This window comes from Pelodiscus sinensis, chromosome 1, assembly GCF_052426305.1.
Source record: "Pelodiscus sinensis isolate ZL-2025 chromosome 1, ASM5242630v1, whole genome shotgun sequence".
Taxonomy (NCBI): Eukaryota; Metazoa; Chordata; order Testudines; family Trionychidae; genus Pelodiscus; species Pelodiscus sinensis.
In genome coordinates, this window is record NC_143052.1 from 318,020,049 (window position 1) to 318,037,587 (window position 17,539).

General features: G+C 45.1%; 1 protein-coding gene across 2 annotated transcripts in view; it reads left to right on the plus strand.

Moving 5' to 3' along the window:
- The window catches only part of DYNC2H1 (dynein cytoplasmic 2 heavy chain 1), a 328,959-nt gene that overhangs the window by 136,715 nt on the left and 174,705 nt on the right, over positions 1-17,539 (plus strand). Inside the window, exons 56-59 of one of the 2 annotated variants that reach the window (XM_089775659.1) lie at positions 3,803-3,916; positions 8,557-8,717; positions 10,132-10,255; positions 11,269-11,390. In XM_089775659.1, coding sequence (XP_089631785.1) covers positions 3,803-3,916; positions 8,557-8,717; positions 10,132-10,255; positions 11,269-11,390 — 521 coding nt within the window. The remainder of the gene's footprint in view (positions 1-3,802; positions 3,917-8,556; positions 8,718-10,131; positions 10,256-11,268; positions 11,391-17,539) is intronic. The other variant, XM_089775660.1, reaches the window with a different exon arrangement.

Genomic DNA, 17,539 nt, shown 5'->3' on the forward strand with positions numbered 1-17,539 from the left:
ATGTAGATGTAATTGAATGTTAGCCAGGATGATGAATTACCTAGGTGTGTTGGTTCCCTGTAGCAAAGATAACTCTTACCCAGTGTTCACCAGGACAGCTGGAAGACTGATGGAAGCTGGATTATATTTGAAAGTTCTTGGCTGTTACCCTATCCATAAATCCCCTTGTATGCTTGTAGGGCATAGAATCAAGAGGTCTTTTAGTCTGTCCCCTCTCTCCATGCATTCAAGGCAGGACTAAATATTATCTAGAACATCACTCACAGGTGCTTGTCTAATCTGATCTTAAAAATCTTCAATGATGGAAATTCCACAACATCCCTGGGCAATCTATTCCAGTGCTTAACTACTCTCTCCTACCTAAACAGCACTTGTTGCAATTTTCCCCCTATCTTCAAAGGTGAATGAGAACAATTTTTCTCCTTTTTTTTTTCTAAAAGCAATTTCATGTGTCTTCTTACTCTTCTCCAGACTACACAACCCCCCTTTTTTAAAAAAATCTTCACTTATAGATCATGTTTTCTAGACCTTTAATCATGTTTGTTGCTCTTCTCTTGACTTTCTCCAGTTTGTGGCGCCCAGAACGCAATGTTATACTCCAGTTGAATCCTAATCAGTGTGGATTAAGTGGAATAATTACTTCTTATGTCTTATTTACAGTACTCCACCTAATGCATGCCTAATAGCTAAAATAATTTGGAAACCAAAGCAGTGAAACATGCTATGCTCAGTAATTTCAAAGCTGTGCTAACAGGACTGATAGCTCTGACGTTAACATATTACTGTTGAAGCACTACAGAAGAATGAGGGCCTTCTGATATATTACAGAAATTTGAAAAGGAGCCAATTTAGCTCTAATATATACTCACAAGATGCCATGATTTTGACATGTGACTAAGGTTATGACGTCTTTTTTTAAATTAATTATGATATATTTACATTTGCATTGCATAAAATGCCCTACCTAGTCCTGGATGATTTAATGCTATATCATTAAAATGTGTTAGTGACCTATCTGTCTATATATGCAAATACTATCAATTTAAATGTTATAATGGACATCCTTCATTTCTGAAGCTTTTGTGCAGCTACTATTTTCTGCTTTTACTTTATCTTCAGGGTATAAGAGCCTCACTTCTTGGAATCATGCTATCACTTAATATGTTAACAATATTTCACTTACATTTCATGAATTTCTCTTTTCAGTCATAACCATAACTGGAGTTATGAACATCTATGTTCACAATCCTCATGAACCTCTGACCTCTCATTTCTTATGCTTCCTGAATAACCTCAGCCTCACCAAGTGATCTCCTCCTTTGTGGATCTATCCTTGATTATCTGTTCTCTAGTTGAGTGTCAACTCTCTTTGGTTTTCATTCGTTTTCTCCATGGAATAATAGAGTAGATTATTCTTCCATGGAGTTTCCAGAATTTTGAACCATTTGTTTATTACAATTTACCCTAACTCTTTCAGATCACTACTTTCCCTTTCTTCTTCTTGGCCTATGCCCTGTTCTCCATGCTCAGTCACCCATCCCAAAATGTGGCCTACATATTAACCCATGCTATCACTTTTATTGTTGCTACTTGTGGGTACATGTATTACACATTATTGGCCTGTTGTTCAAAAGTGCTAAGCACTATCAAATCCCATTAACTTCATTGAGAGTTATGTGTGTTGAACACCTCTTAAATAATTGGCTATGATATTGTTCTTAATATAAAATAGTAGTAGTATTACTATAATGCCTAGGAGCCCCTGTGCATGCATTAAGGATCCCATTGTTCTAGGTGCTACACTAACACAGAACAAAAAGACAATGTCTTACCGAGTTTATATTCTAAATATGAAACAACAGATATCAATAGAAAGATAAGGGAATTTAGGAAAAAATGAGACAGTGTTGGTCAGCATGTTAAGCAGTTGGCAAAGCACTAGGAATGTTAAATTGCATTTAATCAGCTAATCGACTAATCAATGGAATTTCCATCGATTAGTTAGGTAGCTGATCGGGGGGGGGGGGGGAGGGGGAGAAGAACTGCAGAGCCCTAGGAGGGTTAGTTCCCTGGTGTGGGAACTAACCCTGCTGTGGCTCTGCCTTTTAAATGTATTAAGAGCTGCTAGGTTCTTAATACGTTTAAAAGGCTGAAGTGCAGCAGGGGGAGGATAGGTATGAGCTGGGACAGCTGATTCCTGAGCCATACCCAGTCCCCCCTACTGCACTTCTCTGATAGAGGAAGCAAGGAGGGGGGAAGCGACTAGTTGATGAGTCGCTCACATCCCTACACAGCACAAGCAGTCAAAACATTGTACATTTTTTTAATAGACATCAGGGAAAATAAATATTTTTCAAGGGGGGGATTTGAAGGAGGATAGTGGGGTAGATTTGCAGATGTTTATGGGGAGTTCCACCTAAGCACGGGGGCCAGCATGGGAGAATACGCAAGGATATTTGTTTGAAATTGAACAAGGAGGTAAAAGAGAATTTCCTTGGGAAATTGCTCATTTCCCAGAAGAGGGTCTGATGGCATAACCCATTCCAGTTGAGAATGGAGAATTATAGGCATGGTGGGAATGTGCTGTGAAGAACTTTGAATGTGAAGACAAGTGGTTTATGTTTACTGTGGTAGAGAAGTGATAGCCAATGGAGGGATACAAAGAGAGAAGTGACATGGTCAAAGCATCAGATTATGAAAATAATCTTTGCAGCAACATTCTGAATGAACATTTGCAGGGCAAGATTGCATTTGTCAAGGCTAGAAAATGGATGTCACAATAATTGAGATGTAAGGTAAGAGCATGGGTGAGAGTTTTAGTTCTTTGGGAAAAGTTTTCCATTAAAAGCATTTTCGGAAAAGTGCGTCTAGATTGGTAGGATGCTTTTCCGCAAAAGCACTTTTTGCAGAAAAGCGTCCGTGGCCAATCTAGATGCGCTTTTCCGCAAAAAAGCCCCGATCGCCATTTTCGTGATTGGGGCTTTTTTGCGAAAAAGAAATCTCTGCAGTCTACACTGGCCCTTTTGCGCAAAAGTCTTTCGGAAAAAGACTTTTGCCCGAACGGGAGCAGCACAGTATTTCCACAAAAGCACTGACAATCTTACATGAGATCGTCAGTGTTTTTGCGGAAATTCAAGTGGCCAGTGTAGACAGCTGTCAAGTTTTTCCGCAAAAGCAGATGATTTTGCAGAAAAACTTGCCAGTCTAGACACAGCCCAGATGCATGGGAAATCCTTATCCTAGAGTTGTTATGCAGAAAGAATTGGTATAATTTAGACATATCCTGGATGTGAAGACCTAGAGACAGATCCAAATTGAACATTATGTCCAGATTACAGAACACACTTCTTAATTTAGCCTCACATGTTTATTTTTATGTCTTCCCAAATGATAATATCTGAGTGTTTCCCAAACATTTAAAAATATGCAGAATAATAATAGTCTTTCCTTTCTTCCTTAGATGCCTGTTGAAGAAATATGTTTATTAGCTTACATAGGCTTCAATTTACACAAGTGTTTCTGTTTCCAGGACACACAGTTAAGTTCATGCTGAAGTCAGTGAGAATTAAACATATTTACATTTAAACATGCTTAAGTACCTTCCTGAGTCAGGGCTATAAAAAGTAATTCAGTGTCAAGTCTTTTTTAAATATTTTAGGATGAAATATACTATAAAAATTAAAGTGATTTTAAAATTAAAAAGAAGATTTAAAGAGACATGAGTATCAAAATATAATAATGCCAAATAATCAAGCTTGGAAAACAGAGTGAGATGCCTCATAAATAATCTATCTTCTTATAGGATGCCAGTGAACAAAAAACAGAAATGGAAAAAATTAAACACAAGATAGCAGAAGAAGTTTTAAAAATTGAAGAAAGAAAAAGAAAAATTGATGATGAACTAAAAGAGGTTCAGGTGAGAAATGATAAGGAAAGTGAATTGATAAAGCTGATCCTATTTGACTTTGACTGCTTTCTGATCTGCAGGATTTGAAAAAAAAATCTAAGACACTCTGATTCAGCAACATCTGTGGTCTGGCAAGCCCATGGATTTTGCTGGACCAAAGATCCCTGGGAGAGCAGAGTCTGCAAAGTCCCGGCTGGGCCAGCAGTGGTTAGGGCAGGGGAACCCCAGTATTAGTCAGGCCAGATAGCTCCTGAGAGCCTCTGCTAGGGCTGGGAAACCCCTGGCATCAGTGGGGTCTGGCAAACAAGTGGTCCCGGCTGGGGAACCCAGAGAAATACCCGGTTCCAGCTCCTGGGAGCCTCTGCTCTGGCTGGACCCCCCACTCCCCAGCAGCAGAGGAGCTGGACCACAGCAGTAGGGCAAGCAGCAGCCAGGTAGCCTTTGGGACCAGGAAACCCTGAGGAACCCCCGGAGGTACTGGGGCCAGCAATGGCTGAACAGGCTAGCGGCAAGTGGGTGGCCCTGGATGAGGGAACCCCTGGTGGCAATGGGTAGGGAGCCTCGACCAGGTCAGTCTTAGTAGGGCAGTGACAGGGCAGGGAGCCCAAGCCTTTAGAGCCCCAGGGAGAGGAGCTGGCAGCGGGACGGCCAGCAGTGGAACATTGACCTCCCCTGGTTTGGCACACTCCCTGGTCCGGGATGGCTCTGGTCCCGAGGATGCCGGACCAGGGAGGTCCAACCTGTAACTGCTTTTGGTCTTCAGTGCTAAAAGAATTAAAAAGCAACAAAACTTACTGTTCTTCTGGGTACTTAATGGTAGATGTGCTCATGCCTGCTCTGCCTTTGATCAGAGATTTTGCATAAAAGCATCTTTTCAGCCCATGCATCCATGTTAGTCATTCTTGTGCTTTGTGCCATTCTGATATAATACTTCATGGAGGAGTTCCCTCAGTTCCTTCTCAACTGCATTGCCCAAGACAGAGCTCTTGCAGTGTTGTGTTGGCCTATTCTCTAATAAATAGCTAGCCGTGATATTAGCGTTAGTTTCTATAGTTAGTAAATAGTAGAAATATAGCTTTTAATCTTTTGTTTTATATTCTCTTGCCTTATCTTTAGATAGCTGCTAGCTAGTTAGTGGCTTTTTATGAGGGAGTTATGTCCTGTTCCATCAGCTTTAAACATTGTTTGTCATGGTGAGATGCGATCTCGGTCAGTAGTAGATATCTGTTTCCTTGGGAAATTGCACATTACCCAGAAGGGGGTCCTGATGTCATAACCCACTTTCACAGTATTTTTAAGGACAAGTTCAGGCTGTGGACCCACCCTAAGTTTTTACCAGAGGTTTCTTTTGAGTTTCATATCAGTTGGCCCATTCACTTGCCTGTCTTCCACCCCAGACTGCATCTAGATCACTGGTTCCCAACTTTTTTTATACTGGGGACCGACAAACCCATTCACAAACTTTTGGCGGACCAGCAACATTATGCAAATAATGAATATGCAGATATACAAATAAAATGTTTCCAGTTTGCTAAAATATGTACCCCAGCCCCAGGCCCCTCATACACTCCAACCCTGACTCATGCATCCCCTCCACCATATTATGTTATTCAGCCCCGGCCTCCAGAGCAGCTACCCGCCAGGTGGAGCAGTACCTGGTCCCATGCTACATGGTCCCATGCCACATGCCCCCCCCCCCCATTGAAGCAAACCCTGGCCCCTCCACCACACAGCTGCGTCCAGTCCCAGCCCCCACTCTGGAGCAGGCCGTAGCCCCTCCACCACATGTCTGCAACAGGTCCCAGCCCCCCTGCCATGAGGCAGGCCCTGGCCTCTGGAGCAGGGCCCTCCCCATGACCACGCGGCTGTGGTAAGTCCTGGCCTCTCTGCTATGTGGCCACGATAGGTCCTGTTCCCGGCCACCGGAGCAGGCCCTGCCTCCCCCTCCCACCACGTGGCGGTGGCAGGTCCTGGCCTTGGCCGCTGGAGCAATTTCCAGCCCCTGCCCACCATGACGCTGTGACAGATCCCAGCCTCCCCAACATCCACCACGACAGGTCCCAGTGTCTACCAGCCACCCCTGCTAGAGCAGGCCCTGACTCCTCCACTATGCAGCCATGGCAGGCCCCGGACACTGGAGCAGGACCTGGCTGCCAAAGCAGTCCCTGCCCCTTCCGTCACATGACTGTGGCAGTTCTCAACCTCCCCACCATGTGGCCGTGGTAGGTACCAGCCCTGGCTGCCAGAGCAGGTCTGGCCCTCGCTATGGCCACGCGGCCACGACTGGTCCCAGCCTCTGTGCTGGAGCAGGCCCCAGCAGCCCCCTCAGCATCGCATCCATTTTCCACGTGGCCTCACCAGCTGGGCTGCCAGAGCTGGAACCGGGGCCACGGTGAGGCTGCCGCAATAGGGACAGCCTCCCTGCAGCACTGGTTCCAGCCGCAGCACACCTGGTTGCCTGCCGCCCCACTCACCCTGCTCCTGATGAAGGTGACCCCCAGCAGGCGAGGCTAATTAAAACCTGGGGGCATGGCTTGGCAATGTGCTGCAGCTTGGCAGGCAGAGGTACGCCACCCGCTTGTATAGCAGTGGTTGGGAACTACCGATCTAGATAACCAGAAGGCACTGCTGCTAGAGTTCCCTCTAAGCTGAGTGACAGCACAGCAGCATAGCTCCACCCAGTCAGTCAGCTCTGTGCAGGGAGCCCTGGGTTTCTGAGTGGGCAGGGCTAATTAATCACCTGTTAAGCTATGCTGCTGTGCAGCTTAGAGGGGACACTGTCTGCTGCTAAGCCTTGATGTTAGTAGAGCCCTGGTCTTCTATTTGGATAGGATGAAGCCCTTGGGAAAGACTTCTAGTTTTTTTCCCTTGCCAGCAAATAGATTCAAAGGGTTAGTGGTCTCCAACCATAGGTTTCTTGAAGTGGCTATCAGGATGCATTAACTCTTGTTATAAATCTCACAATGGGTGTGTCTAGACTACTGAGTTTTGTCGACAAAAGTGGATTTTTCTCGACAAAACTATACCAGCGTCTACACTACCGCTGAGTTCTGTCGACATAACGTCGACAGAACTCAGCAGTGTTGTCGACACTGGTATACCTCATTTTACGAGGCATAACACCTTCTGTTGACAGAGTTCTGTTGACAGAAGGTGTTATTGCCTGTAGGGTTGCGTCTAGACTACAGGGTTCTGTCGACAAAGCAACTTGCTTTGTCGACAGAACTCAATGTGTCTGGACGCTCTTTGTCGACAGAAGTTTTGTCGACAGATACTGTCGACAAAACTTCTGTCGACAAAACCCGGTAGTCTAGACGTACCCAATATTCAGCCACCTTCAAATATATGCATTCATACTGCAATATAGTGCCAGTTCTTCTACTTGAACATTTCCATGATTGATATCTGTAAAGCTGCTATTTGACCATCTATACATTCATCAAACATTATACTGTAACTCATGACTCTGCTTCTGATACTGTGTTGGGTTTGGCTGTACTTTCTTCCATACTGGACTTGACTCTGAAACCTCCTCTGCCTTAGAGGGTACTGGTTGGTAATCACGTGTAGTAGAGCACCCATAGGGATGCTTCCTGAAGAAGACTACATGGTTAATCGCACAGCAGTAACAGTGCTTTTTTGAGATCTGTGTCTCTATGGGTATTCCACACTCTTTTCTCCTTCTCTGCTACGGATGTCTTAGCTGTTGAATTTTGCAGCAGAGAAAGAACTGAGGTAGGTTCATCCACGCAATGCTGTATAACAACAGGATGGGTCATGGGACTGATTAATATGTGCAAGAGCTGAATGGATACTGCTATGAGAAATATCTAAATAATGGCACAGGATGCACTTAGAGTGAAGTACTCCTAGGGACACACATCTTGAAGAACCACATTTACTGCATGGTGGGAGTAACAATTTATTTTTCATAAAAGTCTACAGCTATGACTGAATACTTCTGAATTATTATTGTCTTGAAAAGATCCAAATATATCATCCCCTTGAGGCGATAACACCAGAGAGTTGGCGTAGTTAATTTAAAGAGCAAAGATATATGGATGGAACATTATTTTGCAATTAATTCTTAATGCTTAATGAAAATATTTTATTATTGTACTTTAAGACTGTATGCTATAAAAAGTATTTTAAGGTTATATCACTTGGGATGTGGAGTAGGAGAGAATACTTAGCCTTGGATGCAGTTACATATGAAGAGAAAGCTTTTTGTGCTCCCTCCACTTCCATATATCTACATAAAGACAGCCTTAATTTGGCCTTAATAAGTTTTACTTTGTAGTCTTTATAAAACTGAAGTATCCAACAGCAAATGAGGATAAAAAACATGAATAAATTGTTTTAGCATTAATAATTTTACAATATTTTGGATGACTCTGCTGAATAAGAATTAAGATTATAATGTAAAGTGTAACATAAAAATAAATTCTTGCCATAAGTAAATATCTTCTTATTTCACCTTCTTAACATTACATTTTGAGAAGCTCATAAAAATGTAAAAGATAATTTTGATGTAGCGAGGAAAATAAAAGGCTTAAAATGAAATATAAAGCCAAATTCTGTGAAAACTGAGAGGACATAAATGTTATGTTATTGCCTGTTGATATAACAATTATTTTTATTTTTTGTAGCCACTTGTTAATGAAGCTAAATTAGCAGTTGGAAATATAAAGCCAGAATCTTTGTCAGAAATCCGGTCGCTACGTATGCCGCCTGACATCATTAGAGATATACTAGAAGGTGTTTTACGACTGATGGGGATTTTTGATACATCATGGGTGAGCATGAAGAGGTAAGTTGAGGGTTTTATTTAAGGTATTAATGCAGTAATGTAAAATGGAAAATAGTGATAGAAATGTAGCCGTGTTAGTCTGGTGTAGCTGAAACAAAATACAGGACTATGTAGCACTTTAAAGACTAACAAGATGGTTTATTAGATGTGATAGAAATGTAGCCCTGTTAGTCTGGGGTAGTTGAAGCAAAATGCAGGACAATGTAGCACTTTAAAGACTAACAAGATGGTTTATTAGATGATGAGCTTTCGTGGGCCAGACCCACTTCCTCAGATCAAATAGTGGAAGAAAGTAGTCACAACCATATATACCAAAGGATACAATTAAAAAAAATGAACACATATGAAAAGGACAAATCACATTTCAGAACAGAAGGGGGATGCAGGGCGGAGGGAAGGAAGGTAAATGTCTGTGAGCTAATGGTATTAGAGGTGATAATTGTGGAAGCTATCTTTGTAATTGGTAAGGTAGTTGTTGTCTTTGTTGAGCCCCCCGCGGAGAGTGTCGAATTTTAGCATGAATGACAGTTCAGTGGATTCCCTTTCAAGTGCAGATTTGAAAGTCTTCTGGGATAGAAAGGAATGTGGTCCTTTGAGAAGATGTTAGACATAAATGTCAAAGAGCTCAGATCAGACTGGTTGGCCTGTGGAATCTTCATGCTGCATCTGTCAGGCAAAGTGGTAAGAGACCTGACAGACAATATGGCCTTGATATTCTACGTGAACAGGCAAGCAGGAGTGCATTCATCGGCTCTCTGTCAAGAGACTGTCTGACTTGGGGCTTCTGCATCAACCACAACAGCTATCTGGAAGCCTGTCACTTGACTGTATCAGGGATACTTTGGCAGATAATCTCAGTAGGGATTTCTCCACCTGGATATGGCCTGTGCAATATTCCAGGGGTGGGGACTCCCCAAGTGTATCTGTTTGCCATCAGGCAAAATGGAAAGTGTCTTGTTTTTGCTCTTGGCAGGGCCTAAGGAAAGGCTCCCTTTCTGATGCTTTTCTACTGTTCTGGTTGGGTAATATGATGTATGTATCTCCTCTAATACCACTCATCAGCAGGGTCTTAGAAAAGATCAAGGGGGACAAAATGCATGCAATCATGATCACTTTGATGTGACCTTATCAGCACTGGCTCAGCCCGTTCATGAGCAGGGTGGTGGGCTCCTCTTGGCCACCTCCCAAATGTCTGGACATGGCAGCCCTTGTAGCAGAGCATGAGAACTAAAGAATGTATATGCTCTCTCAAGATCCTGCTGGCCAAAAAGACTGATCTCTGACACATGAGGTGCAAGTACACCATCAGTGAAATGTGTCTATGGACAACACATCTTGAACTCCAGTTACTGAACACTGAGTAACATTTTTTATCAGTACTTTACCATATAATTTTTTTTGAAATTATTTGCAGTTTCCTTGCCAAAAGGGGAGTGAGAGAAGACATTGCAACCTTTGATGCACGTAACATTCCAAAGGAAATACGAGAAAGTGTAGAGGAACTTCTGTCTAAAAACAAGACATCTTTTGATCCAAAGGTAACTCTCTCTTGCATTTCATTAAAAAAAATGGACTAGCTTCTGTGGTCCACCAGGATCATTATCCACTATGGACACAGTGAAGACCGGAATTAAACTGTTAGGGTATGTCTACACTAACTCGTTAATTCGAGCTAGGTAGGCAAATCAGGCAACTGGAGTTGAAAATGAAGCCCGGGATTTAAATATCCCGGGCTTTATTTGCATGTTCCCGTCCGGCTGCCATTTTTAAATCCTCCTTAGTTCGAACGAACTACAGGAGGCAGTTAAAAGTTAATCCGAACTAAGTCCTTAGTTTGGATTAACTATTACTCCTCGTGGAATGAGGTGTAACAGTTAATCTGAACTAAGGACTTAGTTCGGATTAACTTTAAACTGCCTCCTGTAGCCGCAGACAGTTTGTTCGAACTAAGGGCGATTTAAAAATGGCGGCTGGGTGGGAACATGCAAATAAATCCCGGGATATTTAAATCCCGGGCTTCATTTTCAACTCCAGTTGCCTGATTTGCCTACCTAGCTCGAATTAATGACCTAGTCTAGACATACCCTTAGGAGGTAATCTGTGGAGAATTCTACCTCCATAGGAAAAGGCTATCAGTAGAAACATAGAGAGAAAATATGGTATAGAACTCTCTACTGCCTTCTGCCCCAGCTGCCTAACCATCCTTAGTGTAAGGGGATTTGTTGGAAGTGGGACATAGATGAGATGAGGAAAAGTGAGGTGTAGTAAACGAGTGGCCTCAGGGACCTTATGCCACAGGTAAAAATTAGGGTTGTGGTGGAGCCAGGAAGCTCTGAATCTGAGACCCTCAACCTGATCCATATGACCTTCTCATAGTCAGAACCTTACCTCTAAATGAACAAAAGAGAATAAGATAACCTAATGGGTTAATGGCTTTCAAAGCTTAAATTGAATAAATGAAGATAGCAATAGTTATAGAAAAGAATTCTAAAACATTAGTTCCTTATTTTTGGAAAGAAAGAGTATAATTTGTGTTGATTTTTCTTTTCAGAATGCTAAACGAGCTAGTACTGCAGCTGCTCCACTTGCAGCGTGGGTTAAGGCCAATGTCCAGTATTCCTACGTCTTGGAACGAATTCAGCCTCTGGAAAAAGAGCAGGCAGGATTGGAAGCGTGAGTAAGATACATCTTACTTTGCAGCTGTTCTGAATTCCAAAGATACTTTTAGTATTACTAATTAAATATTTTGTAAAAATGATACCGTACAGCAGTGTTTCCCAATTGGTGCTCCGCGGAACCCTGGGGTTCCACGGAGCAAAACAAGGGGTTCCGTGAGGAGCCAGCACTCCCCCGCCCCCTCTGAAAAAGAAAGAGAGAGCCAGCTAGCCAGCATGGAGCTGGTCCCGACCCCGTGCACGCGTGCGTCCTTCCAGCCCAACCCCAGAGTGTCTCTCCCCCGGACCTGTCCCTGCCGTGTGTGACCTTCCCTGAAGGTGAGCGCCGGCCCCGGGAGCGCCGCAGATTGGCTGCCCGCGCTCTGGGGGGGAGGCGCCGGGCACGTGGCACTTGGGCGGGGGGGCGCCGGCACCGGTTGCGCAAGTGTCCCCGCCCTCTGGTGCCCGGCGGGCGAATGGCCACACCCCCTGGCGCTGGCAACCTCCAGTGGTTGGGGACCACTGCATCAAATGGACAGGGGTGGAGGAGAGACAAATGGCAGGGGTCCAAGCACAGACAATGAGGAAAAGGGCAGGAGGGGAGGTGTCAGTGGGTGGGGGACAGGGTGATGCTGGGAGGGGAGAGGGTAAGAGCATTGGGGTTAGAGGGGGGAGGAGGAGGTGCTGGGAGAAGGCTTGAAAGAAGGGGTGGGCATGAGGAAGGCTGGGTTGGAGCAAGTCATGTGAGAGGGCAGAGGGGCATGAGGGGAATGGGGGCAGAGAGTGGTGAGGGGTGGGCATCAGGGAAAAATGGAGCAAAGGGGGCAGGGGAAGTGAGGGAAGGGGGAGGCACCAGGAGGGTGCAGGTGTAAGAGAAGGTGCAGGTGCCAGGGGATTCTGGGCAGATACCTGCCCAGTGGGGGGACCACCATCAGAGGAGAGACGCAGGGCAGGTTTGTAGAGGGAGGTGTTAGAAAAGGGGATGAGGAGGGGTAGCTCACATGATCAGAGTGGGGCTACTGGAGAAGTGGGCACAGGGAGGAGAGAATGGCTGGTGGAGGGGGGCAGGTTGCAGGAGGGCTAAGGACAGTGAGAAGAGCAGGAGTCAGGACAGCAGAGGAGGGTGAGGAGTCGGGGGGCAGCAGGCACCAGGGGAGCTAACATGGCAGCAGAGGGAAAAGGTAGAGGTTTAAAAATATTTATTAATAACTTGGGTGGCACATCCAAACAATCCACATGAACTCAATACTGGTGCACAACACAAAATGCATTTTGTTCATGTGAGGAAACTCTTAGGCTATGTCTACACTGGTTGTTTCTTGTGCAAGAACACATCCACTCTTCCATGTGCGAGCTGAGCTTTTGCACAAGAGCATCTATGGCAGTGTGGACACTCTCTTGTCCAAGAAAGTGCCTATGGCCATTTTAACCATAGGGCTTTCTTGCTCAAGAAATTCATGTTGCCTATCTACACTGGCCTCTTGCGCAAGAATAGTTTCTCAAAAGGGCTTATTCCTGAGTGGGAGCATCGTAGTTCTTGCGGAAGAAGCCCTGATTTCATACATGAGAACGTTAGTGTACTTTCGCAAGAACACATGGCCAGTGTAGACAGGCAGCATATTTTTGCGCAAGAGCGGCTGCTTAGGCGCAAGATCGTGCCAGTGTAGACACAGCCAAGGCGAGGGAGGAAGGCAGGGGCAGGGAATCAGCACTGGCTCAGCAAGTCTACATGGTTTGGGGGAAGGTGCAGGGAAATTGAGCTCAGCTGGGTTGCAGAGTGGGGAGGTCTGGGGAGCTGGGCTGGGCTGTGGGGTGGAGTGTGTGTGTGTGTGTGTGGAGCTCAGAGCTCAGTTTGACTTCAGGAGGAGGGAGGTGCCAGGAACTGGGGCTAGACTCAAGGGGAGGAAGGGACAGGGAATCGGCTCTTGGCTCAGCAGTTTTGTGGGGCTTGGAGGAGGTGCAGGGAAACGGGGATCAGCTGTGCTGTGGGGGAGGCATGCAGGGAACCAGTGCAGGGCTCAGCTGGGCTGAGGTGGATGGGGGAGGGCATACAGAACAGACGGGCAGCTCAGCTGGGCTGTGAGGGGCTGCAGGGAACTGGTGCTGCACTCCCTTGGATTGTGAGGGATGGTTTTAGGGGAAGTGCAGGGAACCAGCAGGGGTGGGCAGCTTAGTTCGGTTGCAGGGGATAGAGGTGCAAAGAAGCCTAGTGGGGAAGTGGGGGGACCAGGAGCCCTGAAATGACTTCCCCTGGTCCAAAAATTCCTCATCTGGGACCAGTCAGGTCTAGAGGGTGCCAGATCAGGGAGGTCCAACTCCTACCCAAGTCCCCTCCTCGCACCCTCCCTCGTAGCCAGACACCCTACATCCAGCCTGCTTCTGCACCCTACCTATCTGGTCTGCACCCTACCCAGACCTTGTCCCCTTCCACCCCCCAGCTCCCTCCCAGATCCTGCACCCCATCCCTATCCTGCTCCTTGGCAGCCCTGCCATCCACCCTAGCACCTTGCCTCACACCCCAGGACTCAGCACCATCCTGGCCCTGGCCCTGGCCCCAGCCCCAGCACCCTGCCATCCATGCTAGCACCCAGCAGCACCCTGTTCCTTGTCCCAACACCCTGCCAGTCACCCTAGTGCCCAGCAGGACCATGTCCCTGACCCCAGCATGCTGCCACCTGCCTGTCCAAGCACCTTGCCCCAGCACCCTGCCACCTAAGCCAGCATCCTTCCACCCAGCAGCACCCTCTCCCCAACACCCACTAGCACTCTGTCCCCTACCCCCACCAGCACATTTGGGACCACATTAGTGAGACTTGGGGGTTTTTGGAGGAGCTTTTTTTTATTTTTTTGCATCTCACTTGTGTGACCCCAACTGACTTTTCTGTGGGTCAGTGACCTTTGACTCAAAACAGGTTCCTCACCCCTCTCACATATAAAGACAATGCTAAAACCTTTTGAGTTTGACATAATATTTTATTTAAAAATGAAGCCAGGCCAACAAGCCCCCAATTGGGACCACACCCCCATTTCACTGCAAAATCATAACACTCCTGCACCACCTGACCCCAAATCTGAGCCTATCATACACTGGAACCCCCGTCCTGAGCCTCTTACATCCCCACACTCCTGCATCCCCACATCCTCAGTCTTCTTCCACAACATTCCTCCACCATCCACACATCACAAATCTGTGTCCTGAGCCCATCATGCTCACAAACTTCTTGCCCTGAGTCCTTCAAATATCCAGCCCAAACTCCTGCACCCTCATATCCACAAGCCCTGGCTTGCTCAGCACCCCAACCTTCCACCTGAACCCAGCGCTCCCCAGCCTAGAGCCCCCTCCCTGAGTCAACAGCCCTTTCTCCTGCATCCAAATTCCTTCCCAGAGCTTGTACTTCTCACCCCTTCCCACACTCAAATCCCTCATTCCCACCCCACATCTCACTCACTAGGTTGAGACAAGTATAAGGGCTGGGTATAGCAAGTGATGGAGAGGAGGGGAACAGAGCGGATGAGGCCTCACAGAAAGGAGATGGGGGGGGGGGGTCTTGGGTCATGAATTGGTGGGTTCCTCTCTCCCCCCCCCCTTTTTTTTTGCTTGACAAACCTAGGGGTTCCTTGAAATTTTGAAAAGCTGAAAAGGGTTCCTCAGCCAAATAAAATTGGGAAACACTGCCGTACAGTGATAGTACCTAACCTTGCCCAAAACCACATCTTGGTTCAATAGCAAAACGATGACAGCAGTTAGACATTTAAAATATATATATATATATATATATATAATAAAAGGAAAGAAGGAGAAATAGATTATATATAAATTAGAAGTTAAGAAATGCAGCCAATTAAGTGAAAAACACTAGAGAAAAATCTATTGCTGACAAGGTAAGGAAATGAGTTATTTTTAAAAAGTATGTTAGGAATTAAATAGTTTCTGTCCATGGTATAAGCTTGTACCATAGATGGAGATGGTAAAACTGTTAATAATGATGAAGAAAAGGGAGACGTATTCAATAAATATTTTTGTTGAATATTTAGAAGAAATCAGAATGATGTATTTATATCACATGTGGATGATGAAGTACTTCTCAGTGCATTGGTTACTAAGGAGGCTGTTAAACATCATCTACGAGGGATACACACTAAAATCAGCAGGCCTTGGGAAATAGCACGGCCCTTAAAACAGTTGGCTGAAGAAATTTCTGGACAGCTGATGTTAATTTTTAATACATCTTGGGATACTGGGGAAATTCCGGAAGACTAGAGTAGTGCCAATATTGAGTCACTATTCAGAAATGGTAGGCAGAGTAACCTGTGTAATTATAAGATGTTTAGCTTGACATCCTGGGAAAATAATGGAAAATACGCTAGAGGGCAGAGATAGGGTCCAGAGTGACTTACACAAATTGGAGGATTGGGCCAAAAGAAATCTGATGAGGTTTAACAAGGACAAGTGCAAAGTCCTGCACTTTGGATGGAAGAATCCCAAGCATTGTTACAGGCTGGGGACCAACCAGCTAAGTAGTAGTTCTGCAGAAAAGGACCTGGGGGTTACAGTGGATGAGAATCATAGAATCATAGAATAATAGGACTGAAAGGGACCTCGAGAGGTCATCGAGTCCAGCCCCCCGCCCTCAAGGCAGGACTAAGCTCCGTCTACACCATCCCTGACAGATGTCTATCTAACCTGTTCTTAAATACCTCCAGAGAGGGAGATTCCACCACCTCCCTTGGCAATTTATTCCAATATTTGACCACCCTGACAGTTAGGAATTTTTTCCTGATGTCCAATCTAAACTTTCCTTGCTGCACTTTAAGCCCATTACTCCTTGTCCTGTCCTCAGAAACCAAGAGGAACAATTTTTCTCTTTCTTCCTTGTGACACCCTTTTAGATATTTGAAAACGGCTATCATGTCCCCCCTTAATCTTCTTTTTTCCAAACTAAACAAGCCCAGTTCATGAAGCCTGGCTTCATAGGTCATGTTCTCTAAACCTTTAATCATTCTTGTCGCTCTTCTCTGTACCCTTTCCAATTTCTCCACATCTTTCTTGAAATGTGGTGCCCAGAACTGGACACAGTACTCCAGCTGAGGCCTAACTAGTGCAGAGTAGAGCAGCAGAATGACTTCACGAGTTTTGCTTGCAACACACCTGTTGATACAACCTAGAATCATATTTGCTTTTTTGGCAACAGCATCACACTGTTGACTCATATTCAACTTGTGGTCCACTATGACCCCAGATCCCTTTCCGCCATGCTCCTTCCTAGATAGTCGCTTCCCATCTTGTATGTATGGAACTGATTGTTCCTTCTTAAGTGGAGCACTTTGCATTTCTCTTTATTAAACCTCATCCTGTTTACCTCTGACCATTTCTCTAACTTGCTAAGGTCATTTTGAATTATGTCCCTATCCTCCAAAGAAATTGCAACCCCACCCAGTTTGGTATCATCTGCAAACTTAATAAGCATACTCTCTATCCCAATATCTACATCATTGATGAAGATATTGAACAGTATGGGTCCCAAAACACACCCTTGAGGAACTCCACTTGTTATCCCTTTCCAGCAGGATTTAGCACCGTTAACAACAACTCTCTGACTACGGTTATCCAGCCAATTATGCACCCACCTTATCGTGGCCCTAAGTTATATTTGCCTAGTTTATCAATAAGAATATCATGCGAGACCGTATCAAATGCCTTACTAAAGTCTAGGTATATAACATCCACTGCTTCTCCCTTATCCACAAGGCTCGTTATCCTATCAAAGAAAGCTATCAGATTAGTTTGGCATGACTTGTTCTTCACAAACCCATGCTGGCTATTCCCTATCACTTTATTACCTTCCAAGTGTTTGCATATGATTTCCTTAATTACCTGCTCCATTATCTTCCCTGGGACAGACGTTAAACTGACCGGTCTGTAGTTTCCTGGGTTGTTCTTATTCCCCTTTTTATAGATGGGCACAATATTTGCCCTTTTCCAGTCTTCTGGAATCTCCCCTGTCTGCCATGATTTTTCAAAGATCATAGTTAAAGGCTCAGATACCTCCTCTATCAGCTCCTTGGGATGCATTTCATCAGGACCTGGTGACTTGCTGACATCTAACTTTCCTAAGTGATTTTTAACTTGTTCTTTGTGTATCCTATCTTCTAAACTTACCCTCTCTC